This window comes from Solea senegalensis, linkage group LG1, assembly GCF_019176455.1.
Source record: "Solea senegalensis isolate Sse05_10M linkage group LG1, IFAPA_SoseM_1, whole genome shotgun sequence".
Taxonomy (NCBI): Eukaryota; Metazoa; Chordata; class Actinopteri; order Pleuronectiformes; family Soleidae; genus Solea; species Solea senegalensis.
The window spans coordinates 32,673,429-32,699,627 of record NC_058021.1 but is presented as its reverse complement, the minus strand read 5'-3'; the positions used below and the strand labels follow the sequence as shown (position 1 = coordinate 32,699,627).

Genomic DNA, 26,199 nt, shown 5'->3' with positions numbered 1-26,199 from the left:
CATTATCTTGTGCCGGCGCATGAGCAACAGTGGGCGTTACCACGGCAACCACCTCAGTCTCAGGTGGACACCTAGCCCTAGGTTGTTTTGGTTGCAATCATGGGGCTTTTTTAAAAAAAGCTCTCAGCCAGAAGATCTCAAAAGTTGCCCACTGAGAAGAGAGCAGTTCAGAGCAAAGAGAGAGAGGCAGGGAAAACAGCAAGAGGAACAGAAAGAGATGATTATAAGAGATAAATCAGTTTAGCCTTTATTCCAGTTACGTCCCCACCACTATCCTCCCCTTTCCTCCTTCCTGCATGTTTGGCAGCTTCCATTTGAAGTGGCACTGGCTTGAGATGCTGCTCACTTCCTGTGTACATTCACTCCCAAGGGTGAGATGAATCACATAAGGGGCAGCAGTCTGCATCACATACATGCTGACACACATTACGCCAGCAGACCTGGTGAAGATGGCAAAATTGAAGTAGTGTGTTTGTTTTTTTATGGTAACGGGGACAGAATATATTTCCCTTTCCCGTGCTTGATAATTAATCGTACATTTTTGCTTAGATCTTTTACTATCTGTTACGGGATTTCTAATTTCTCAGAGGAGCCAAAGACTAATTGACATCACTAAAAGATTCGGAGCTCCGAATCCTAACCCTAACCCGGTGTTAGTGCTTACAGTGAAACACCTTTTTTGTGTTTTGGTGTCTCCATTCAGAAGTAAATAAAATTGCATTTGTGTAAAAAAAACCAAAAACAAACCCTAATTGTTTTGTTGTAATCGGTTTCCATGGCTATTACCGGAGACTCACACCGAGGTACATTTACAACCAGTCCTGCGTGCAAAACACCTCTTGCTGCTTTGCCATATGCTGTGTCGGGGAGTGTGGGGCAGTGTGGGGAGATAATATAAAAAGCTACATGTGTTAAGCAGCAGCATTGCCGCTCACAGTGACACAGTCCATCTATAGTGGGACCGTTCAGTGAATACGAGGTGTGTTTCAGATGCAAATAAAGGGCAGGAGTTTACTCGAGGTGAAGGTGGAGACGGTTGCATGTGTCATACAGAAGTAGATTGAAGGCAGTTTGATCCTTACATGGCCATGGTTTTTGTTCTTGGAATCTTGACCCATGTCTACAATGCATTACAACAATGCATATAGAACTATACACGATGCTATATAACAGTTTATACATATTTTTCGAATGACTTATAATGTCCAGTGCCATTAGTTTTGGTGTGTTATGGCAGTTTTGTATGATTTTTTTCTTCCCTCTGGATTCTTCTTCATGCGTGTTTGATCGCAGTCTTCTAGATGTGTCTTTCCTTTGGAGCTTTCTTCTCGGATGCTTGTTGCCATTGGCCTCCATAAGGTTGCATTTCAAATAAGGTTGCATTGCACCAAAGAAGAATGTTGCATTGCTGCCTCCTCCTCTTCTGTCCTTTCTTTATCTTTTTCTTTGATAATTTTACTTCATAATCACTCATATTTCACTACAACGTTCATGACATCACTGTCATCAAGCGTTTCAGTTTTTAATGGCAAATGAAGTCTGCGGTAACACTGACTCACAGTTATAATCTATCATAATTTGGTTTGTGCTTCATAATCACAGTCATAATAATGTTTGTGGGACTTCAGAATCGTTGATATAATGTGTTGTAAGTGGTAATTGGGCGGCCTGGGTAAAGTTATAGATATAATACATTAATGCATGCATGTTTATCGTGCATTATAGACGGTGGTACTTCCTTGTTGTGTAAAAGGTTGGTAAGAGAGAACTGGTCTGAAACTAAAAGAACCAGAAGATAAATCTGAAGATATTTGCCTCCGTTTCTGTCTTAAGATTTATTACATAAATCAAAGCCATCTGCTGCAAAATCTCCCCAAAGCATTCTAAAAAGAAACCCTTCTTTCCTACAGCATTAATAGTTTTATTTTGTTCCCATTTTGTCATTTGATTCATGCTGTTTGAGTAGGGTAGTACATTTCAATTTGGGTTTTATCACCTGCTGCTTACCATCTCAATGGCTCTTGTTTTTCCCTCTGCTCTGTATATCAGAGAAATAATCCCCACGTGGGACGGGACGATAGCGTGTCGTGACATGGAAATAGAAAATACAGATTCATGTTTTAATCATGTTAAAAAAAAACCAACAACAACAAAGGGGATTTGTACACAATGAAAGCCACCACGTGGGATGAGGAGAGCTTACGAAAACGGAGTCTAAATAATTCATATTAGGACACATAGTGCTCGTTGTGGGCCTACACAGACGTGGTATTGAAAACCACTCAAACACACAAAGAGACCCGTGTATTTTCCCGGTCCCTTAACCGGGAAAAGAGCAAGAGCGTGTTGTGATTTACAGCAAGAGCCCGGGTGGTTAGCTGGTCGGGGGGAAAGACGAGGCAGCAAAGCCTCTCACTTCTTCTGCTGACCGCAGAGTTGCTCCACTGGAGCAGTTAAATGCCAGAGGCACGCTCGAGCCTGCTGTTAGACGAGGCATGTGGTCCTGAATTGGGGAAAAAAACAGACAGACAGACGGCAGCTTGTGCAACACTTTCCACAAGGAGGAGGAGGATCAGAAACAGACAAACAAGACTCGAGATTATCTCATTTTCTATACCCCCCCCCCCAAGTCGTTTACGTCACAATAACACAGAAAAACGCAGCTGCACAAACAGACAGAATTATTTAATCAGTATTTATATAATCCTCGGCTCCCTCCTACTTTTAGAAAACACATACGGGAACTCTGCCGTGGACTTAAAGTGTCAGAACGAATGTTATTTATCATCCTTTGCATTCGGTTGTCCGTTCCTTCCAGCTGCCATGGAAACACGCAGCTCCATAAAGCAAGGCCCTCGTCTGACGTACATATAAAATGACACACGTTTCGGGTAATATATATTTCCAACTGGACCTCTTTACTATACGTTTAACAATATATAAAATGTAATGACAGATTTTTGACAGTGATCACACGGAGCATGAGGGATTGGAAATAAGTGCTAGAATAATCAAGGAGAAGGAAAATAGCCTCAGATAAAAGAGATAGAAAAGTTCAACATTTCTAAGATGCACAAAAGTGGCTGCTTTTACCTCTTTATGTTACCAAAAGTGGATGGAAATTTTAATTAACCAACTCTGTTTTCACCGTCCAATTTTCTCCTTTGAGGACCTGCTATTTGAAGTCCTGTTTTTCTTACTTTTCTTTGATATTTTTTTTCCTTCGCCGACGATCACACAGACACGTTTTTTGGCTTAAATTTTACATATATATGTATATATATATATATATATATATATACATATATATGTATATATATACATATATATATACATATATATGTATATATATATATATATATATAAATATACACATATATATTTATGTGTACATTTTTTCTTTTCAATCTCATGTGCACAAGCCCTCTTCTCTTCATAATAAGCCACTGCTCTGCACAGTTCACGTCGCTTGCATTTGTGCTCACAAGAGGTGTCGGCGTCCGACTGCGTCTGTGTTCAAGAGCGAGAGGAAACACACACAATGCACCGTGCTGCTGAATCCTGTGTCGGATAATTAAAGTAAAGCTCCTCACACTTGAAGCAGCTTCGTTCCAGCATGGCAACAGTTGGTACCGCTGCTCCGTGCCAGGACCTAATACCTCCCTCTGTTGTGCCACTGATGAAAAACCTTCCCAGTTACTCACATATCCGACTCTCTGGTGAACCTCCTTCCCCTCCTCAGTTGCACTTTGCTTACAGTAGATCATTAAACTCGGGTCAATTTTAGTTTGAAGCACAACAATTGGATCAGGACACCAGTATTATGTTAAAATCTTTCCCTCAGTAATTCAATAACCGTGACGTTTGAGAGAACCCATTAAGTCGGGATTTTCTGTCTTCTCACAGCACATATCTGATTTTTTTTAAAAGCCATTATCTCGTTACAGTCGGTGTTCTTATGGAGACCGGCAAAAAAAAAAACAACCCACTATCAGATCAGTGTAGTAAGTGAGTGATATTTACGATTCACCGTCTAAATCAGATCATGGTCGTTTTCCTGCGCATCTGTTGATATTAAAGCGCTGCAATAAATACAGGTCAAATCCACGCGTCACATATACACTATTTCACTTTAGAATACCTGACAGTCCAAAAAGAGAAAAGACAATTAAAGCGCTGCATGGCTGTGATCTGTAAATAAACCGCAAACCTTAAATAGATCTATTGATTTCCTCTAAGGCGTCTCCCGTCTTCGAGTGTGAACACACACACACACACACACACACACACACAGAAGTGTATGATATTACAGTTAATCAGCCGCGTCGAAAAGAAGAACTGTCAAGTCATTGACATGCGAGACATTTAATTAGGTTTTACGTCATTCACACTTCACTCGAAATGGGTGTTAAACAGCTCATTGTCCCCTAATGCTGATCCGTGTGAAGAGAGGCCGTCTGTGTCAAACTTAACTCCGTGTCACAGTCTGACACCGAAGTGTTTTGCCAAGATCGTCTATTATTCAGGTAAAGTCCAGGTGACAAGAGCTCCACGGTTTCCCCACTCCCAGTCCTCAATGTACAGGATCTGTCCTCTAAATTGACGACTAAATTGAAGTGTAGATGTAGGCGCGGGGGGGCGGTGTCTTATAAATTGCCAGGGATATTTACAATATAGGACAAGTTGCCAAGAAATTGAACAAGTGTCAATGCTATCAAAGTAAACCACCTTTTGAAACATAAAATGGCAAAATCAGAAATTAAAGCAAATCATTTCACGATAAGACTTCTTTTGTCCAACAGAGAGTTCTTTGCCGTTCTCAGCCGATTAAACCCCATCACAGACGGGGAGTAAAGCGAGACTTCAGAAGTAGATTGGACTGCCGAAAACATTCAGGAGGACTTTACAAATCACCTTTGAATCAGGATCGCGAACCTGGCAACTCTCCAACTTGATTGCGCGACATTGAAAGAGGTAAAGTTAAGGTAGCACAGCCTGAGCAGCTACCTAGCTACCTGCCTGCATGTGCCAATAACAGCAGCTGCAGCTCCAATTGTACTGAATGTGGTCACGACAAGTAATGCCATGTTTCCGCCTTGGCACGGCGCGGTTATTTTGCGTTTCCACTAGCGATAGTATCTGGTTCTTACTATGCGTGATGTCGCAGGAAGAACCGACCGACACAAGTATCAAGCCGAACAATGCCGAACTGTAGATGAGTTAAAAAGACTTAAGAATCCTTAAAAAAACGTGGGTTAATATCCAACAATAAGCCGGGGAATGTCTAAAATCGCAATATTTAACAGGAGTCTGGTGTATTTAGTGAGTCCAGTCCAGTGACTGTGTAAGGCGGAGTCTGCGCTCCGGTCGTGGAGGAGGACGTACAGAAGAAATAGTTCTCATGAACTGACTTTCTAACGATTCAGTTGCACTGAAAACAACTGCTTTACTCCGTCCACGTTGGGTCGGTACCATTTTGTGTCGGAAAAAACAACCTAAACTGTGCCGCGCCGAGGAGAGGCGAGGCGAGCTGGGACCATAGGTGGCAAAGGGGCTTAAGTCAATGTGAGTCACTTCACGTGACTTTCTGCAGAAAAACATTGAGACACATTTTAACACAACACTGAGTAAACATCCCACTTTTTTCCATTTCAGAATTCAATTCACATTATTTTCAAGTGATCATAAAAAAAAACATGTACGTCTACCATTAAGGTGCCACATCAGAGCCGCAGTAATAGCACTCTCCAGTCGCCGTGATTGTGAGTGCAGACGCGCACACCCAACCCATAATTACATCTAATACACAAATCACAGCCTTATCAAGGACACGTGCAATAATACTGTGGTGGAGTAAATGGGCTGAAAAGAAAGCAGACTATCTGACTATCTGCTAGGTATGATTAGTTAAGCTAAGCCTTTCTGAGTCGGACTAATCCTTGTTGAATTTGAGATTCTGCATGAAAACGCCAAATTATTCCTGAGTATTTGTACGACGCTGAGCCTTTAATCGATATTCAGAGCCACTCGGTAATAACACCTAAAGGTGTAGTGGTATGTGGGTATTAGCCCCGCTCTGTTTGCCGCACAACATTTGGTCAACTAAATAATTAAAAGGGGGTTTTTAGTCTAATGTGGACTAATTACAGGCTGCATCTTGGCACACATGTCATCAACAGCGCAGTTTTCCAAACCCTGTCTGTATTTGGCAGCATTTCGCGTTTTTGAACTGCCGGACAGCAGATGCTAATGGAGGGAAACTGCGTGTCGACACAGCTCGGCCAATTTCAATGGACGTCATTTCTCTGCAAACACACACACACAAAACTATAGCTTTGTCTACTTCTGTCTCAGGAAGTGTCCAGTGCCTGCCACCACGTGCTGCACTTGTCTGTCTCTTTTTGAGCCGACACGAGTCAACGTCCTTGAGCTTGCATTCACTGACAGCTCGCAAAAGGATGTAATAATAAAAAGAATATAACACAAGATACGGGGAATTGAATATGGCACTTCAACCTAACACATAAAGAATAAAGAATCAATTAAAGTGCCTAAACCACCTGCAATTAAAACCAGAAACATAAAATAAACGACACAAGCGATGTATCCAACCATCCTGCCGCTCAGCATGTGGCGCTCTATAGGCGGCACGTGGAGACAAGAGTCATGCTGAATCCCATCAGTGACACCAGAGTTCTCAGGGAATCCAGCTAAGTGCATGAACACACACGTGTGAAGCATGTAGAGATGTGTTAAAACCCCCAGTTTACTGCCGATGTATTTTCTTATGGACATATAGCTGCTCCAGGACCACCTATGCTGCAAGGAATCCTTGGAAAAGGAAACTGAAAACCAATGTGTCCATATTGGCGGAGAGAGAGAGAGAGATTACCTTTGGTGATTACATTTACTCGTGTTACTGTAACTGAGCAGGTTTTTGTGGACTTGTATTTTTTAAGTACTGTACTTCACCACGTTTAAAATCACAAAAGTTTGCCTAGATTTAAAAAAGATAAATGAATGAATGACGAGGACAGGTGAACAACGAGGACAGGTGAAAGACTGATTACGACAAGAGAAAGTTTAAGTATTTTTGACCTAGGTTGACTGATACATAATGTGTTTACGTGTTTTATTTTGTGACCACTTTAATTTGTAAAGGTTTGCCTTTAATTACAAAAACAATTAACGTGAAATTTGTGCTCCCTTGTCCTTTTTGTACAACACAAGAAAGAACCTTGTTAAAAAAAAGTACATTTTAAAGGCTACTGTCTTTACTTTTAACTTGAGTACATTTGTAGACCCTATAATTTTTGTGGTTCTTTTACTCTTTACACCTCTGCCTTTAGTCACCGGTCGCATACAAAACAAGATAATCTGTGATAATCTGATGAGTAACCCAGGACAAATAAGTACTTTAATGTCCAGTGGATGTGATCCTTCAGACAGCAGTTATAATTGTTTCCCTCTCTGTCTGTGCTCAGGATTCTTTTGTTTCATCCATGTTTTGCTTCACTGTTTTATGAACTTGTGAACATTTGAAATACAAGAATTTGACTCTTCCGAGTCTGGAGGGCTAACGTTTCCCACGTCCTCTCTCTCCACGTCTGTCAGTAGTGGTTTATTTGAAACCTTAAAGTGGTATACTATACGTATAAAACTGTATGCTTGGGGAAAATAGGATTTTCTAGTTTTAGCGTTAAAGGCAAAAAGGAGATTCAGGAAAAAGAGTTTTTTTTTAATTTGAGAAGGAGGCTGTGATGAAACGCCGCAAACGCCAACTGTTGTAAAACACTAAAGGAGAAAAAGAATATGCTGTGATATATAGAGTTTAAAGCTATTCAAATGTTCCATAAGACATGCCAAAATTAAGTGAGGGCAGTGCCTTCAGGTAGTGGTTCATACTTTTTAAACATTATTAATCATGACAAGACTTGGCAATTATTTAACTCCAGTATTTACTTTCCATAGGTAAACCAGATGTTTCCTAGATACAGTACAAGATATATTTGTGTTGCATGACGTGCTTCAACAGTATGATTTATATAAAAGTGTAAATGGTGGGGGGGGATATGCAAATTTATTTGGCAACCCCAAAGATGTCCCTGTAACACATCTGTGGCTCCACCCTGACAGCTTTAGCCTAATGAACCCAGTGCTTTGGGAATTCCACAAAGCTGTGCACACACACACACTCTCGTTTCTGCCTGTGTGAAGTTTCTCACTCTCACATTTTGCTTGCTTGTGATTTGTGGAAAAACCCCTTAAAAGCACATTTTCCCCTCCCCCGGTGGTCCCAGGTAATGTCACAGGCAGCACAGTTAATGCTAATTGCTCGTCCTTTTGGTGGCGTGTAAATGCCACCATAGCCATGACCACACATTCAAATCTTAGCCCTAAACGTGACAAGTTCCTCAGAAATTCGGACGACTGGTCAGTGTTTGAGGTCCTAAAGAGTTCACAAATACATGTACACCAACACACACACACAAACAGTTCCACCCCCTCTTCCTCCGCCTCCCCCGTCTCTCCCTCGTTATTTGCATCCTTCACTCTCTCTCCGTGAAAGCAGTGCGCGCGCCTGCTGATGCAGTGAAACCGCGAGTCTGACTTAATAAAGCTTGAAGTACACGTTGTCATTCCAACTGTCGATCATTATAATTATTCAGAGATGGAGCAGTGAGATTGGAGTGGGAGGCGAGGTCTCAGAGCAGCAGCGTGAAAGTAGCGTGACTGAGATTTTTATTTTATTTTTTTGAATACGCTGGGTGTGGGAAGGAAAAAAAAAAAAAAGGTTTGCCCTGTGCACGATTCAGCATTTTTGGAGCTTAAAATACCGTGTAGATCAGTGTGTGTGTGTGTGTGCGCGTGCAGTAGGTCACCTGTTTCTCGGTAGGCTGGGATTACTCATCCTGGTTATACGTGAATCATCCACCCATGTAGTTTGATTTGTCATAATGCAAACTTTCTCTCGTCCATACTCAGCACATGCAGTATAGATAGATAGGTATATATGTATATATATATATATATATATATATATATATATATATATATATATATATACATATATAACGGGGGGAAATAAAATCCAACCCTCCTCGACGATAAAGAACAGCACGCATGAGTGGACACCGGTGTTATTGACACCTGTTGTCATCCAATACACAAATATTGGGTGCTTCAGAACAGGAGTTTGTTTTCCAGCTAGAAAACTACATTAAGTACATGGTCTATGAGTCTCCAACATTAATAAAATACAGTAAATGTTTCCCTGAGGCGTTTATGGTCCCAATCACTAGTTTCAGCTCATATTCGATACAGTACGAATGTTCCCTTTTCACTTTAAAAAAACAAGATGTCTCCTGACAAACCACTCGGTCTGAAAGGATGCAAATCCAGTTCTTGGTCTTTTTCATCAACGTCTACTTTGAAGAGCCCATAAAACACACAGTAAGCTTATTTCACCAAAGCCATTTGTTACAGATACAAACACGAGGAGCCCTGGTTTATTTGTTTTCCCTCCTCTGTCGAGTCAGCCTTTTCCACTTTATCTGCATGACATGTTCCATGAAGTGAGCCGTTTCTGCAGAGGCCAAGGTGAGCTGCTCCACACCGAAAATAGTAAATGAACACCTTCAAAATTAATTAGCTACACAGCTACGGTGGAAGCAGCAGCCTTTCATTGTGGCAAATGTTTTTTCTCTCCCTGTTCATCTGACAGTGTCTGTCTAAATAGGTAATTGCAGACTTCAACGAAAGAAAGCATTATTAAAATGTTTTTATTTTTTAATATTTTTTTAAATCATAGACAGCACAGCCAGCATCATCGGGAGGCGGAGACGTTTCAACCACCTGACCCAGGAGCTGTACGAGCTGCCGATCGTGGTGTGGGACGGCGGGGAGCCGTCGCTGAGCGGCACGAGCACCCTGACGCTGCGGGTGTGCCCGTGTCAGCGCCACGGCAGGATCCGGATGTGCCAAGGCGAGGCGTTCCTCTCCTCGGCGGGACTCAGCACCGGGGCTTTGATCGCCATCCTGCTGTGTATCGTCATCCTGCTGGGTAAGTTGCTGCGCGACCTCTGCGGGGACCGTGGGCTGGGGCGGGGGGGGGGGGTTGAACAGCCCGGGGGCCAAATGCCCTGAAGGCTTTGGATTGAGGAGATGTACAGTGAGGAGCAGAGAGGGATGGACAAGGGCAGAGGAGGTGGGAGAGAGAGAGAGGGATGAATAGACATGCGAGGAGAATTCAGAATGAGAGCAATAAATGTTGGGGAGAGGGCAGCGAAGGGACAGAGAGAGAGAGACAGAAGGAGAGGTGACTAGAAAGGAGATGGTGAGACTCCAGGGTCACGAAGGAGGTGACGGCAACTGAAAGAATACAGAGAGTAACCCCACTGTGCCTGGGGCACACATCAGCAAATGTTTTAACTGTAGTGCATTGGTGTTTATACCGTCTTATATTATTGTCATTGTTACTGTCCATGTGATGCTCTTTATTTCTGAAAAGCCCAGACAGGTGCATACGAGCTAGAAAAGTATATATAAAGTACTAGAGTACTTTATGTCCACTATGTCTCACTGCATTGTCTCGGATAAATAAAGTTTAACTGAATTGATTGAATCATTTTAAATAGGAACATTCCTGTACTGCACACAGGAAGTGATGTGTTTTTATGTCAAGACAGATGGAGGTACGGCATACTGGACTGTGACAGACTCCACTCGTTGCAAAAAGAACAACATTTTAATGGAAGTCTACGAAGAAATGTGCTCGTTTCAGCTCTTCTTCGGTGGAAGATTAGGAAAACTAACGTTCTCATTTACAGGAAAATGGGAAATAAATCATTTCACATGAGTGCTAATACTAGCTGTCAATCACGCTAACATCCAAATAGGTGCCCGCTTGCATATTCTGCTTCCAAAAGCCTGGGACTGGGATGCCGCATCCATTATTATACACAGCGTGCAGATGCTTTACTAGCCCAGTGTTGCTGTTGCGTCTCACAAAACAGGTTGGAGTGCCGTGAAATATCCACAAAAAATGTTTCAGAAAGTGGATTCTACCGCTGAAAAGTTTGCCGGTTTGAACCCCAGTGCTGCCGCTGTATGCATACCAGCGCTCCTCCAAGTCAGGTCTCTAGATGAAGAACCTGTCGTGCAAATGATGCTCCATCGTTTCTGTCCGCGAAGACCAAACAGGAGGCAGAATAGTAACAATAAACCAAGTTACGCACTGCAGCTTTAAGTGCTCTCTCCTAATATCAATGCAGCAGAGTCGTCGTCCTCTTCCTCCCCTTCCTCCTCCTCAACCCTCCTCTCCCTCCCCCCCCCTGCATTCCTGCCTGGCAAGTGTTTGACATTGTATGTTGTGACTACAGGAGCAGAGGACAAGCGTGGAGGAATGTGGTGACAGCCAACACAAACCGCTCTCGTTGATATCATGTGTGACGGATGTGTTGTGCACCTTGAATACAGGAAACACACACACACACACAAACACCCCGTCAGAAATGTAAACAGTAAAAAACACAACAGGGCTTATTTTCTATGTCGCCAGCCCCCGCCACCGCAGCTCCCACAAAACCGTGCATGCCTCGTTACTATGGCAGCCAGTTTGTGAAGTGACCGCACGCAGTCACTTTAACATGTACATTTAACTTTATGTGTCACATAAAACAAGCTGAATTGCTCAATTTTGTGTCCAAGAAGACATTTTCCGCAATTATTCCATATACCTCACATGATGTCTCTTGCTCACGTGAACCGTTTACATAATATGTTAAGGTTTCTGGATCATATTGGATTGAACATTTTTATTTTACCGATATCCAAGTGATTTTGGTCCCTATTGGACAAAAACGGACACATGGTCCAAACGTGTGAGAACTAGTGACATCCAACAAATGAACGACTCAACCCTCCATTTTTCCAGCACTTCAGCGATATCGAAGGCTCATTCTGAGGCTTCAAAAACCAAACTATTTTATTTTAAAGAAATTGTACACTAATGCAAACACTGTTACACACTGGACCTTTAAGTATAAGGCACTCCAGACCAAACTCCTTCCTCTGCGATCATAACACTGCGGCGGAAACGCGTGGACTGTCTCGTAACATGTCTTCTGCGGCGTCACTGCTCTCCTTTCGCCCCTCTCTTTAGCAAATTTGTCTGTGGACATTAGTGCGTGAAGGTTATGCATATTCATACTGGCTGTCTGCCTCCGCCTCGACAAAGCCTCTGGCTGAGTGCGAACAAAAGGCCATCACCACTGTTTGGCGCTTGAGTGAGAGACGCGTTCCGAATGCTTAATCGTCGGCACCAGGCATTATCCTAGTTAGGACACAGAGAGAGAGAGAGAGAAAGAGAACATGAACAGGGAGATACAAAAGCTCACCGCACACATGTACATTATGCAAAATTCCCCACTCGCAGTGCTTGTGTCTCCCGGGAGCCCGAGGGTTCTACGCAGCATCCTATAGCGGTTCTTAGGACAGAGAGGTCTCAGATGTTGTCGTTCGTGGAATATGTTGGCGCCACTCTCCCAGTTAGGACCGTGGTGGATGAGCGTAGTAGCAACTGACAGAGCAGTACGGCCTGTTGTCTTTATGTAAATTCTTACATAAATTCTGCAAAACAATCACAGAGCAAGGAAACGCTTTATCCTCCACATGTGGGTTGCAGGGGGTGCTTCACTCTACACATCACCTACAGTCAATTTGGAGTGTCCAAGTTACCCAATCCCTATATTGCATGTTTCTGGACTGTGGGAGGAAGCCAGAGAACTCCATGTAGGCCCTTGTTACAACCGGCGCTGGAACCCTGGGTCCGGAACCTGGGTCCTCTTGCTGCAAAGGCAAGAGTGCTAATCACTACACCAACCGTGTGGCCCTCACAATATTTATGTTAAACTGAAATGCTGTAATAGTGTTTTTATTTACTATATTGCTGCAAATAACACGCAACGACCAGCTATTTGTCTACAGACCACCCTTGCAGTAAAGGCTCCGCTGTCGTGTGTGTGTCTCTGCAACGCTGTCAATCAAAAACTGGTTCCGCCTTTCGGACAGTTCCTCCAATCATGCAGAAGCCCAGCATCCGCGCCAAACCCACTGCGCCACTGACTCCCAGACAGAAGCTAAGCTTACCTGGAAGTGACATTTTTGCCACATTTGTCCAAAAATACCTATGATGTGTCATCACAGAACAGTTGAAGTTGCTGTGGGAAAAAAAAAAAAAATAAATTGTGTAAAAACGATCTGTCATCGATGATAATCAGCCGTTCTGGCGCACGTTTAGCTCTGAAACGTAAAGACAAAGCGGGACATATTTGACATTTTCAGCAATCGCCACTGATATACACACACACAGATATATATCTATATATACACACACACACAAACAGTGTATTTATTTCAGACCTCCTTTGCGTCAGGTTCACACTTCCAGTTACAAATGAGGCGTTTGACACACAGCTCAGCTGCCAGTGGTTTGCTAACCCGTCACCCCGAGAGACACGTAGCTGTCAAAATAAATCAGATTCCAGTGCATTTATTTGACCTATCTGCATCATTTTTTCATAATCCTACATTGCTCATACAGTAGGTGTAAGGAAAAGCTGATTGTGTGTGTGTGTGTGTGTGCTGCCAGATGCACAATAAGTAACCGCAGTGTAAAGCCTGTCAAAAGCCCACTGGGGACTTTTGTTCTCTCCCCGGGGTATTTCTCTCTCTCTCTCCGTTCTGCCAGATTTCGTGAGGATCTCGTTGTTTGACGTGTGATCTGGACAGATCATCTGTACAGTGACCTCTGTGTCCAGTGGACTCTGCTTTTATACGTGGTTTCATGACAGATCGTTTATGCAAATGAGTCGAGCAGTTCCTGACAGACTTGTGTCCTCAATGCAGGAAAGTCAAAACAAAACAAAAAAAAGAATAGTTGCTGCAACAACTGAGGTGCGCTGGGTTTTTCTTTTTGTACCCAACAGTGTGAATTTGTAAAAAACTGCATTCTGGACGCGTTTTACTCCTGCTTTAATTTGGTTTAATGCGTTTTGCTTAATGCAGATCACCGGGGGCAGAGTCGTGGGAAAGTGAAATTTGTCGTATTAAAAGTAATTTTACATATACAAATAGGAAAGAGGAGGGAAAAAAAAACCCAATTACAGTTGATTTTAAAGTAGGGTGAACTGCTTTTAATTCGTGCACCACATTGAACTTAATTTAGTCTGCTACTTTTTAATCTCATTTTAAAGCTTAACGAAGTTTAATCGAAAAAGGTTCTTCTTAAGTGATAAAGTTTACTTCTGTCATTTACGTGAAAGTTTACCTTTTTAATCAGTGCATGTGTACACATATTTTAACTCTATATATTTATATACACACACACACACAGGTATTATTATCATCATTATTATTATTATTATTATTATTATTATTATTATTATTATTAGGGCTGAAATGGCTCCTGGCACGGATTATTATCAGATTATTAGTATATCCGCGGCTTACAGTCATTTTTTAGGCAGTTAACATGCATAAAAAACTCTTGAAACTTGGCATGGAGGTCAGGTCTGGAGAAAATATGATATTGGCATAGGCCCGGACTTGTGCATTGCTCAGGTCCCGTCCCCAAGGTGAAAATAGGCAAAATTGAGTTCCACCGAACTTCCCGAAACTTGGTGGGAAGATGTCATGGACCAAGGCGAGCAAAAAAGTTGACCGTAACCCTGGCCTCAACGCAACAGGAAGTCGGCCATTTTGAATTTACATTGGTAGCAGCATTTATTGATATATTTACCAACAAACGGGTGTCCTCCACCTGTCCAAATCCAAAATGAACACACTTCTGGATTAAAATGAACATTTAACATGAAGAAAAGTCTTCTACTCGCGCGTTGATACTCAGACTAAAGTGGCACATCGGTGTCTGTTTCACTCATGCTTAGCTTTTCTGCTCGCTGTGATTTGTTTTTGCGTCCGATTGTTTTTTCCCTTCTGCCCAATTAATGTTCGTGTTTTATCGCCGACGTAATTAAGCCTGCAGCAGAAACCCGAGACTCGCACTAAACTGATAACGTCGGCCGTTTTCACTTTGCCTAAATGAGACGGAATATTCCGTTATGCAAATGTGGTGTTGAACTAAATCGCACAGATGTTTTCCACTGAATTGACATGAACAACACAGGTGTATTTGGGCATTTCTGCAGTTGGTTGATGTAGACTTTGTAGCTTCTTGCACATAGTATTACATTTGCTGGGTGTGGAAATGTTTCCTCTAACATTTCGGCGAGTTTGAAGATGATATTTCACAGCAGGTCCACATTAGATTCTGTCCAATTTAAAGTAGTGTATAGTGGAAACTGCCAACATCAGTCTGACTGTGTGCGGAGAACATTTTTCAGGGACTGTTATTTGTAAAAATATAAACCGCATCTGTTACACTGTTTCAGAAGTGACTGCGGGTGATGGATGGCATTTAATTAAATTGATACTGATCACAGTAAAGAATGCAGTTGTCACTGTTTGTTTTCGCCCTCGTGTTGTTTTTCATATAATTTGCAATTTTATCATAACTTCTTGTTCTCGTATTGACCTAGAAAAACTTGACTTATTTTGTTTTGCGATGCAGAACAGAATATATAAAAAAAACCACTTGGGGACAGCCTCTTATTTGGATGAGACACATTAGATTTGGATTAGAGTGCAACTGTAATCTTCAGTGATTGGATCATAAATAAGATTTGTGCAGTGGCTACTGCAGCGAACAATAGTCTTTGCTTATGAAATGACCCTGAATGGACCATTCAGGGAGCATTAATGTAGTGAGTGCAGTGCAATTAAGTGTGCACAGTGAATGGGAATATACTAATCCGAGCTGATGAGCTCTGGCAAGTGTCGGCTACAGTCGAGTAAGAATTTGCAAGTGCGTTGCTTTGTATTATTCAATAGGAAGTTTTAAGTTCCCACATGTATTCGTTCTGCTCATAGTGACCAACTCACCTTATCCCAGGCACTAGATTTAAAAAAAAAACAAAAAAAAAACACAGCTTTATGCACAGACACTGGTAGGAATTCTCAAGTGTGACAAATCTGGATGAGCTGGAACATATTTTGCAGTTTTATTCGATGCCTCCACAGTATGAACTGGATCACGCTCGCTCGACCAAGTGAGACGGAGGAGCTCGGGCTTCGGCGGCTAAACAAACAACTTTGTTGCACCTTTAATCCGCGCGTGTACTTTTAGGCTTGAGTTTATGGACGTACAGTCTGCTGAGAGCTGCCGCCCTAGCACGTGTGTAAAGAAAATAAGATTCTGTGGTTCAGTAGAGGGAAACTTTCACCCTTACCCCACCACCTCCCAGTCTTGTATAAAATGCTTGAAAGCGATATTTGAGTAAAAGTACAAGCATCTTACCAGAATATGACTTTGGTAGAAGTTATGTCGCCTTTTAGAATATTTCTTGAGTAAAAGTCTGAAAGTACCTGACATTTACTGTACTTAAGTATTAAAAGTAAAAGTATTTAAACAAAGTGAGTTTTGAATATGACATTTGTGGCTTCTTAATAGGTACAGGTGAACAACTTCAAACAATATGAAAATTAACTTCTGTCGCTAGCTCGCCGGTTGGCCGGTCAGCTGACAGCTGTGAGCTGAAAGAGCGTACAATAGAAAACCCGGAGACAGGAGACCAGAGACTGGGTGTCGGACGCAGTAAACAACGTGTTTTAAGTAGAGTTGTTCCGATTCCGATACCGGTATCGGAAATGCCTCCGATACGGTATCGGCGAGTACTGGAGTCCATGCACCGATCCGATACCACATAATTTATTATCATGTCGGCGATTTGGCAGTATTTACCAGTTAGCTCCGTTAGCGTTGTTAGCTGCGCTAGCGCCGTTAGTGCGCCTACAGTCAAACTGGAGCGGCCCGTTTATTAAACGGAAAGAGCAGCGCGACAACTAACCAGTGTACCTGTGTGCTGCGTATGTATGCCTCTGTTTTTAAAGTTTAGCGTTACTTCAGAGACTCATTTTAACAATCTGGAGTCATGTAAAAACTACGTCACGCACGTCCTTTCCCGGTCAGTCGTCATGGAAACATGAAGCTCTGCCAGTGCTGCGGTGTTTGGACCAGAGTCAAAACAAACGGACAAGCTGAAAAAAGAATTAACATATCACTGGTAAAAATAAATGGTGTCCATTTGCTGTTTTCGTTCATGTTTTACAGAGGGTTTAACCTGAGCCAAACCTTACCACCAATGATAATCATATCACAGTCATGCAGGCGTAGTATGATATATATTTTTTATAACACACTGGCATCGGTACTCTGTATCGGCCGATACCCACAGCACGAGTATCGGGAGGGAAAAAATGGTATCGGAACATCTCTAGTTTTAAGTCCACTTGGAGCTGAAATCTGCGGGAGTTATACAGTGAAGCTATAATGGAACAGTTGGATGTTGACTTCAATCTGCTTTTTTTCCCCACTGCCAACATTTAGTGCAACTTCATTACGACGCATACAGACGTCTCCCTCTGCGGGAACACTGATCTTTCTGCCTCATCTCTGCTGATGTGGCGTAATGAACTTCCTTTTAGATATTGCACCGCCGTAAAATAAAAAAAAAAAAAAAATGTACTTCCCTCAGTGCTGACACCATTTTATTAAATGGATGTTGGTGTTAACAACTTTGCAGAGAGGTCATCATCAACCCAAAGAAGCATAACTCTCATTAGCCATGTAGGAGCGAGTTCCGTGCGAGAGGATCTCATCAAATATTACTCGGCTTGGTGGTTTCATTAACAGTTGGAGCAGATTCCTCACACTCCTCAGCAGATCGATTTTTTTGTTTTTGCAGCATCACGTCCCATATTTCCTTTGATATGGTGGCGCGAGTCGCGGCACAGTTTTCCCGCGTCTTCCGTTAAAAGAGGAGGTGATTATTACACGAGACGTGGCTCCATATGCCTGATGCATTAATGCAGGATGAGGCGGGATAATGATAATGATGATAACGCGTATTATTGTCATCATCTCAAAACAGCTTGCACTCCCAAAGAGCCGCCGCAGCCTCTGCGCGCTAATGCTGGCTGATGCCGCTGTTGATTCATCGCCCCTTGACACTCGGGACAGTTGACAGTAGCGAGCGTCCTGATGGAAAATTGGATAGATGTGCACATAAAACCTGGCTCGTGTTCATTTCCTGTTTACGAACCACGTAGATTCAACAACACGGGTGATGTACACAGTGACTGGTGTTAGCATAGAATCAAGTGATGCCATTCAGTGGTGATGTTGTTCTGCTAATTGCATCGTTCATTTATTTTCTATTTCCTTTCTGTCTTTTTTTAGGGATGAAAGTATCTAGCTACATTTTGGTACAATTGATTGGAATTCTTAATCATACCATTCCAATATAAAAACTACACATCTTTAAAGGTGCTAAAATGTATTCATGAATAACAAAAGGAAAAAAATAAATAAATCACAACATAGACATCATGGAGAGCAGAGCAACCCAAGAGTTCACACACTGAGCAAGCACTGGGAAGAGAAATCTGACCGAACCAGATTCAAAGATGTGCAGCCATCTGCCAAGACAGGTTAGGGTGAAAGGAGAAAAAAAAAATGTATAAATTGAGACAAGACAGTTCTGAGTCAAGGATGACGTGTTTATAGAACTACAATGTAATTTATACAAGCAGCAGCAGAGATTGTTGATAAACCTTAATTATAGCATAATAGTAATGATATCAATGACAGTAATAGCGTCAAAACTGGATCTGGATCCTGCAACCTGCAAGATGAGGACACAGAGAGAGAGAGATTGTATAATAATGTATTATATATACACACACACACAATTTAAGTTGCAATGTAATACATCTAATAATGTAAATTAAGTGTTTTAGTGTTAGATTCTAGATCTAAATCTTTATCACCTTTATCCTGGTAAATATATGCTGCAATAATTCTGTGCCACTGAATTTTACTTCACGTATTGACAGGTCATAGCATGAAAATATTAATATTTTCCTTTTATAGACTTTTTATTGCTTCCTCTAAATTTTATGTAAAGTAATTGGCTTTCCCTTTATCTTGTACTTGATACAAACAAGGGTTGCTCACCCACCTCTGACCATTTTCGTTGCTGTAACACATGAATTTCCTTGGTGTGGGACAAAGAAAGATATAGTGAATCTCTAATTTAATCTCATCTATGTACAAAACAAAATCTTGGGCCAAATTTCACATCAGATTTTTCTTCTTGTGTCTTCCAGCCATCGTGGTTCTCTTCATCACACTGAGGCGCAGCAAGAAAGAGCCCCTCATCATCTCCGAGGAGGACATCAGAGAGAACGTGGTCACCTACGACGACGAGGGCGGCGGCGAGGAGGACACAGAGGCCTTCGACATCATAGCTCTCCGCAACCCGGCCGCCGCAGAGGAGCTCAAGTTCCGGCGGGATGTTCGCCCGGAGGCGAGGCAACACTGCACGCAGCAGCCGCCGCCACCGCCGCCGCGCAGCCACCGGAGTCCGTCAGTGGAGCTCGACGAAGCGGAAGTGCACGAGTTCATCAAGCAGAGATTGGTTGAGGCCGACGTGGACACCAGCGTGCCGCCGTATGACTCGCTCCAGACCTACGCGTACGAGGGTCAGGGTTCACCCACGGGATCCATCAGTCCTTTAGACTCTGGTACGCAATCGGAGCAGGATTATAACTACCTGGACGACTGGGGGCCCGAGTTCCAGAAACTGGCAGAACTCTACGGAGAGGCAGAGTCAGAAGTGACCGCCTAGATCGCGGCGATTTCACTCCCGTTTCAAACCAAATCTGTTTTTCAATTTTTCCAGTCAACAATATAAAAAAACAAAAACAGATGCTTTCAAAAAAATTGGTCTGGTGGTTTGCAACGTCAACTGTTGAACTAAAAAGACCGCTCGCTCAGTTTTTTTTTTTTCCCCCCTCCCCTTTTTCAATCTGTCGCTTTGGATTATGGGACGTTCAACTGGAAGTATTGAATCAGATTTGGAGATGGGCCAACAACAATATGGGGGAAAAGGAAAAAAAAAGAGATTTTCCTTGGTGTATATTTTTTATTGCTTAATAAAGTCCTAAAATCCATACGAGTGGATATGTGAGAAAATTGTACATTTGTCTTCTTCTTCCTCCAAGTATTGATCACTGTGTGCTATAGTCGGGATCATGGCGGTGGGAGGTGTTACCAAAGGTGCCTCGTGATTCACCAAGCAGATTGATGAGAATGATGCAGAGCCATGAGAATGTATGCAGTATTGACCACCGAGTTTGTTTTCATGGTCATTTATGACTCAGATCAGCCCGTTTACGGGAGGCTGTGATGAATCACATCTGGCGGATTGATCTACACAGTATATGATAATAATGATAATAATCTGACGAGTTGTGGTTGAGAGCGGCCGGTAGTGGACGCAGTGCAGCGCCAGTCTGAGCAGAAGTGGCACAAAGCGTTGTCGTAGAACGTCAGATACAATTTAATCCAGTCCCATGTTCTCCCTTTGCGTGTGTGTGTGTGTGTGTGTGTGTGGAGGGGGGGGTTCTCCAGCTTCCCCCCACAGTCCAAAAACATGCAATATGGGGATAAGTAAACTGGACACCCAAAATGGGGTTGAGGATTTTTCTGGGCTGTGGTGCCCGGAAGTGACGTACGTTGTAGCGCACTTCTTCTAACCCCTAAACCCCCGGGTGCTCTTTTAACCGAAATGTAGTCGTTTCCTTGTACGTGATACACTTAGAAGCTGTCTCTTCTTCCACAAGTGCCGCTTGTTTCATTCTGAACGCGTCTCAATGAGGCGATGTCATGTATCTCGTCTTGTGCATACCGCGGATTTCATTTTTACGACACAAACAAATGCAACACAAGGGTCCTGAACTTCTCAGGGTTTTTCTTTCCACCCCCACAAGGTCAAATTTCCAATTTGAGCCGCTCTCTCTCCTCATTGGTTCATTAGTTTTGCTTGTGCGTGACACTTTTCTGCAACAAGGGAAAAACACTGACACTGTACGTGTGTGCAGTGTTTCAGATGCTGCCGGCAAACCCCAGTCTTGATTACAGCACTGCATACTAATTCAGGAGTAACAGACACTGGAGAAATGATGCGCGTCAGGACACAGGTTTTTTTTATTTTTAGTGTTATGGGAATGTTCACGATCCTGTAATGCAATTCAGCCGAGGTAATGGAGCCGACACTGCTGGATGTGGGTGGCGATGGTGAGAGCTCGCTCTGCGGGGACGACTTAAAGAACAAAACGATTCTTCTTTAAACTTTTCATGTTTCATAACAGTCCCAGTCGACCGGCGTTCAGCATACTTCTTATATAATTCCGTTTGAGTTGAGAGTGCAAGCTATTGATTTATTTTGCTGCAACTGCCAGAACACTGACAGGAGAGCGTGTACGCGCTAGTCTTTCGAGGTTGATGCCGGTCATGTGCGAGGGTAATTAGATGCACAACATATTTGTAGGTTTGTGCACCAGACACTTCCACTGACAACGCTACGGTTTTTAAATCGAGCAATGAGGTCATTGCCTTTAAAAAGCCCAGTGTGTAACAATTAGTGACATCTAGTGGCGAGACTGCAGGTTTTAACAAATGCGGAGATTCCGAAATGTTGACTTTTCTCACCCCCTTCCATCGTTCCGACTCGTGTAGGGAAACTACAGTGGCCTTTGTATCATGAAAGGAAGTTTTTCCTCTTGCGTAGTAAAAGGTGAAATCGATACACTGGTTTGCCGTAGAAACGTTGGGATGCAAAGCATCGGACAACCTTTATTTTAAAGTGATTCTACGCCTCTTGGTGTCCAGAAACCTGTCTAAATGTCACACACTGGGGATTTAATGTGCCGCGTGGGCATTTGAGTAGCATTTTAGTCTGTTAGCTTTTAGTAGGATGACACAAAACTACCTCTACTCATTTTTACAAAGTGAAAGGGACATCCTTTACATTTCACAACACTGGGTGTCATTAGGAAGTCACACCTGCCAAGTCTGAAGCCTCTCAAGTGACCCGTTCGACGGATATGTGATCGGACAGATGAACGGAATATCCGGTTGGTGCTAAGTTGTGTGTTTGTTTTAGCAAGATACTTGTGCTAAATCTCTTTATAATACTGCCAAAGTTGTCAAATGCACACACTAGTGAATAGTAACCTGCCACGTTTAAAGCCTTTCAAGCCGCTTAAATATATTTTAAAAAAAAAGTGTGCAGTTGCTCTTACACAGCTGGTCCAAGTACGTCAAATTGATACAAAAGGAAATAAAAAACACAGGCCGGCAATTATCCCGTTTCAGTGCACTTTCAGTAATCACCATATCCACCCAGGAGGTCATGTTTTCACACTGGGTTTACTCAAAAATGACTGTTTTGGTTTCTGTGAAATTTTAGTCACACCCTGTAGAGCATCAAGAGAGTTTAATTTTATTTTTTTGTCCATTATCCTAATTTTTAACTTGGCAAGATGGATCTTTTTTGTCGAAATGTCAAATATGAAAAATGTAATGCCAGAGATTTTGTTGAAGCACTTAACACCTAAATTACTGCACTTTAAGTAGTACATGATACATGTTTTTATGACAGCAATGTATTACGTTGCATTTTAATTTGTATCTGGTGTTTTTAAAGCAAAACATTTTATGTAAGTGTATGTTAAAAAAAACAAAAACAAAACATGAAATCTGTTCAATGCAGCATAAACAATCCAATCAGAGATGGCAGACTTCAACCCATCCACGCAACAAGCCTCTGGCGGCCTCTGTTGGTCATATTGGCAAGTGCAGAAACACAGACACTAAAAACAATACTTCACTCCCACTCATATTCTGATAATTCCTCAGACCAAAATTTAATATATTCTGTTTGAGCTGGACTTTTTATTTCTGAGATGAATATTCAGAATTGTTTGTTTTCAGGGCCAAATTAGGCCTCGTCTATGTATTTTTCCTCAACAGCCTAAATATGTCTGATTCAGAGAGTTACATTTCTTGATTTATTTTCCAATCTTTTTTTTTTTTTCTTTAAAAAAAAAGGACCAAATTCATTTTTAAAAACCTCAACACAAGCCGACAGGTGCAGGAATCCATTCGCTCCCACTCGACGACTGAACTGCACGATGAACCAGTGTTTTTACCGCGTGTAATTAAGGATCCTATTCGACTTGAAGACGCCAATTCTGTGGCCTGTGCACCCCCCACGGTGACACGGCACCACACCGATGACACTAAGTCAACCCCATTTCCTCAGTTGTTGCATTAAACGATCCATTGTGCGCAGCAGCCACTTCTTATCTCATCTATGGGCAGGTAATTTGTGTACAAGATAAATCCTCTGTGGAGGATGTGAGGGGGAATTTTTCCATCCCTGACTCGAGGCAATTAGTTACCGTGCGGGTGATTAAACATACATGATGCTTACAGAACAAGATTCAGCCAAGACATGTTGATGAATCGTAAGACCTTGAGGTTTACATGGATTAAAGCAACACTTCCGGAAATTAAAATCTACCTTTACAGAGGCACAATCTATCAAGAGATAAGGCGAGGGTAATAGCTCACAGGTCGTACGAGGGGATGTGTGTGTATGTGTGTCAGCTCCCACGGTTTTTTCTTATCTTTTGTCAAGAGGCTGAATGGATTCTTTTTGAAAAGAAAAGAAGAGAATGTGACCCATTTCAAGCGGAGTATTTACAGAGCAACCAAAACAGCTCTAATTGCAGTTTGCATATTAGGTCAAGGAGGGATGTGCATTTATGTTTGTGTATCGCAGACTGAGGTGTGTTCCCCCCCCCTTCTTTTTTCATGATTATTATTTTCAAAAACCGTCGGGCCAACACGCACAGCTGCTGCTTCTTCTTGCTTTTCATCTACTGTTTGAGGTCAGAAGCTTCTAAAGACGGTTTGAAGGCTTCGTGGTGTGACTTAATGGAGGCTTTGCATATTATAAATGTTCATGACTCCAGAGTAACGCGGAGGTGAACTGGAGATCAAAAGAGACCCGAAAAATACCGAGCTCTTTGGGATCATTAAGTCGTATCAGCCCAAAACTTTGAGGAGCGGCAGGTTTTGTTTGTTTGTATGCAAAGAGAAAAGTTTGAATTTTAAACTTTACGTGAGTGGTTCCCCCCCCCACCGATGCTTGGGACTGTTGAGGCCATTATGGAAAAACTGTGTCTGTGAACGCATGCTTTGAAAAATGAGTCTCCTCAGAACACAATTACATCATTCTGAAGCTTTTACACATCTTCACTGCTGCTCGGGAAAATCAGAGGGAAATAAGGCCTCTCTCTCTCATTTTCATTCATCAACACTCCACACAGGATACCTGGGTGCATTCAGCTGCTTTTTAAAGACCTTAAAAGCAAATCAGGAAGATCACAAAGTCCATTATGAGCCATTAAGAACCCTTAACTATGGCCCACGACTGTGGAACAGCCTTCGTGAAAGCAGACTCGAGACCTACAGTACTCGTTTAGTTCGGATTGTAATAAAACAATTTCTTTTAATCACTTGCTTCCTTTATATTCCCATACTTTCTTATCTCTCCCATTCACATCATTTTCTGTTGATTTCTTTGCAGGAGTTTGTGTTTTCCACTCATTTCTTGATCTGTAACGTTAGCATTTAAGCTAGCAGACTTGTCGCAAACTTTCTCCAGAGCTTACGAACAAATGGAGGTGAACAGACGCAGTAGTTTGACTTTATAAACAGGGCAGAGCACAGAGTGCAGTGTGGGTGACAATATGGAACTAAACATTTTTTTTTTTAAAAAAAGGGGGATTCTGTGATAATAGTGACATGGAAAATACTGGATATTGAAGTATTTGACTTTGGCTGCGTGTGAATGGGTATGAAAGACACTGAACTATTAATGTTCATTCCAACTGAAGTGAATGTTGTTGTTTACAGCATATTCTGGCATCGTAGCGAGCCGTTGAAGTAAATGTCGACATTTGAGACCCCCGTTCTCTCAACTTCCTTCAAACTCCAGTCGACCATTACCCTTCATCTCCTCCCATTTTGTTTCCCCAATAAAATGTCAAGGGTTTTGAGCAGTTCATTTAACCCTTTAAACACCTAAGCCTCAAAATGTCCATCTGGATGTTATTTGTGCTTATTTAAACCATTAAAAAAAAAAAGCCCAGAAAATGTCCTGTAACTAAGTACATTTGCCATTTGTCTTTGTCACTAGATTCCATGTGTTTGAGTTTTTGTCTCAATGTCCCAAAACCAGCCTTGAGTGAAATTACCGTAATAACCACACGTTTGCTTTTACGTGCAACTTCTAAACCATCGGAGATAGCACAAACCGCCGCGTAGTTACGGCAACACAAAGTGCGCTTGTGCAAACTCGTCGTCCCTGATACGCATGGGGTTAAAAGGGTAAAGATGAAATACGAGAAACTGCGCGTTTCATGAATGATGGCAGCTGTGAGCAATTTTCGCTTTCCTTCTCTCTGCTGATGAGCGTGGTTCATAACATATGCGCCACAAACTAAACACAAAATGGATTCACGGGTGCAAGACAAGCATCAACAATTCATGAAAGCGCTCGAGAGACTCTCTCCCCGCTGTTCTGACAGGCGCAAATCAAAACAGGTTAAATGATTAAGTGTGAAACAAGCCGCACACACACGGAACCACACAGATTATCCCCAGAAGAAGAAATCACATCTTACTGCACTGATCTCAAATATGTGTCGTGTTAAATTAGAAACCTTTAGCAAACAGAGTCCATGTCTAATTAGTGCTTAAAGGGGCTTAACACCAAATTTTCCTTTCACTTAACCTGAGAGCTCCTCCTCCTAACCACGCCTTCCTCAAAAGTCGTTCCTTGGCGCGGCCGTCGTCAGGTAAACTTTTAATTAAACATGCTGTAAATTCACACAGTGGATTATCAGCAACATCTACACAGGCGTTGGATGGACGTTTCAAAGGCTGAGGCAGGAATTATTCATTTGGAATGAATAAGTGACTTTTTTTTTTCCCCCCTCCCTCCCTCTCTTGGATACTTCACTCATCTGAAAGTCCCTAGTTAGCAATCAATATTTAAGGACACATTTCTGCACTAATAGAATAAAGATTACAGGTTTACAATTCAACGAGGAGCATTTATTTGAGGTAAGACCAAAAAGGACTCCAATGAACTCACTTTACTC

At 42.2% G+C, this 26,199-nt stretch overlaps 1 protein-coding gene across 1 annotated transcript in view; it reads left to right on the top strand.

Annotated features, from left to right (window-relative positions):
• The window catches only part of LOC122778522 (cadherin-18), an 89,765-nt gene extending 69,632 nt beyond the window's left edge, over positions 1-20,133 (top strand). The window contains exons 11-12 of the mRNA XM_044040501.1: positions 9,812-10,063; positions 19,288-20,133. Coding sequence (XP_043896436.1) covers positions 9,812-10,063; positions 19,288-19,808 — 773 coding nt within the window. The 3' untranslated portion in view covers positions 19,809-20,133. The remainder of the gene's footprint in view (positions 1-9,811; positions 10,064-19,287) is intronic.
• The last annotated feature ends 6,066 nt before the right edge of the window (positions 20,134-26,199 follow it).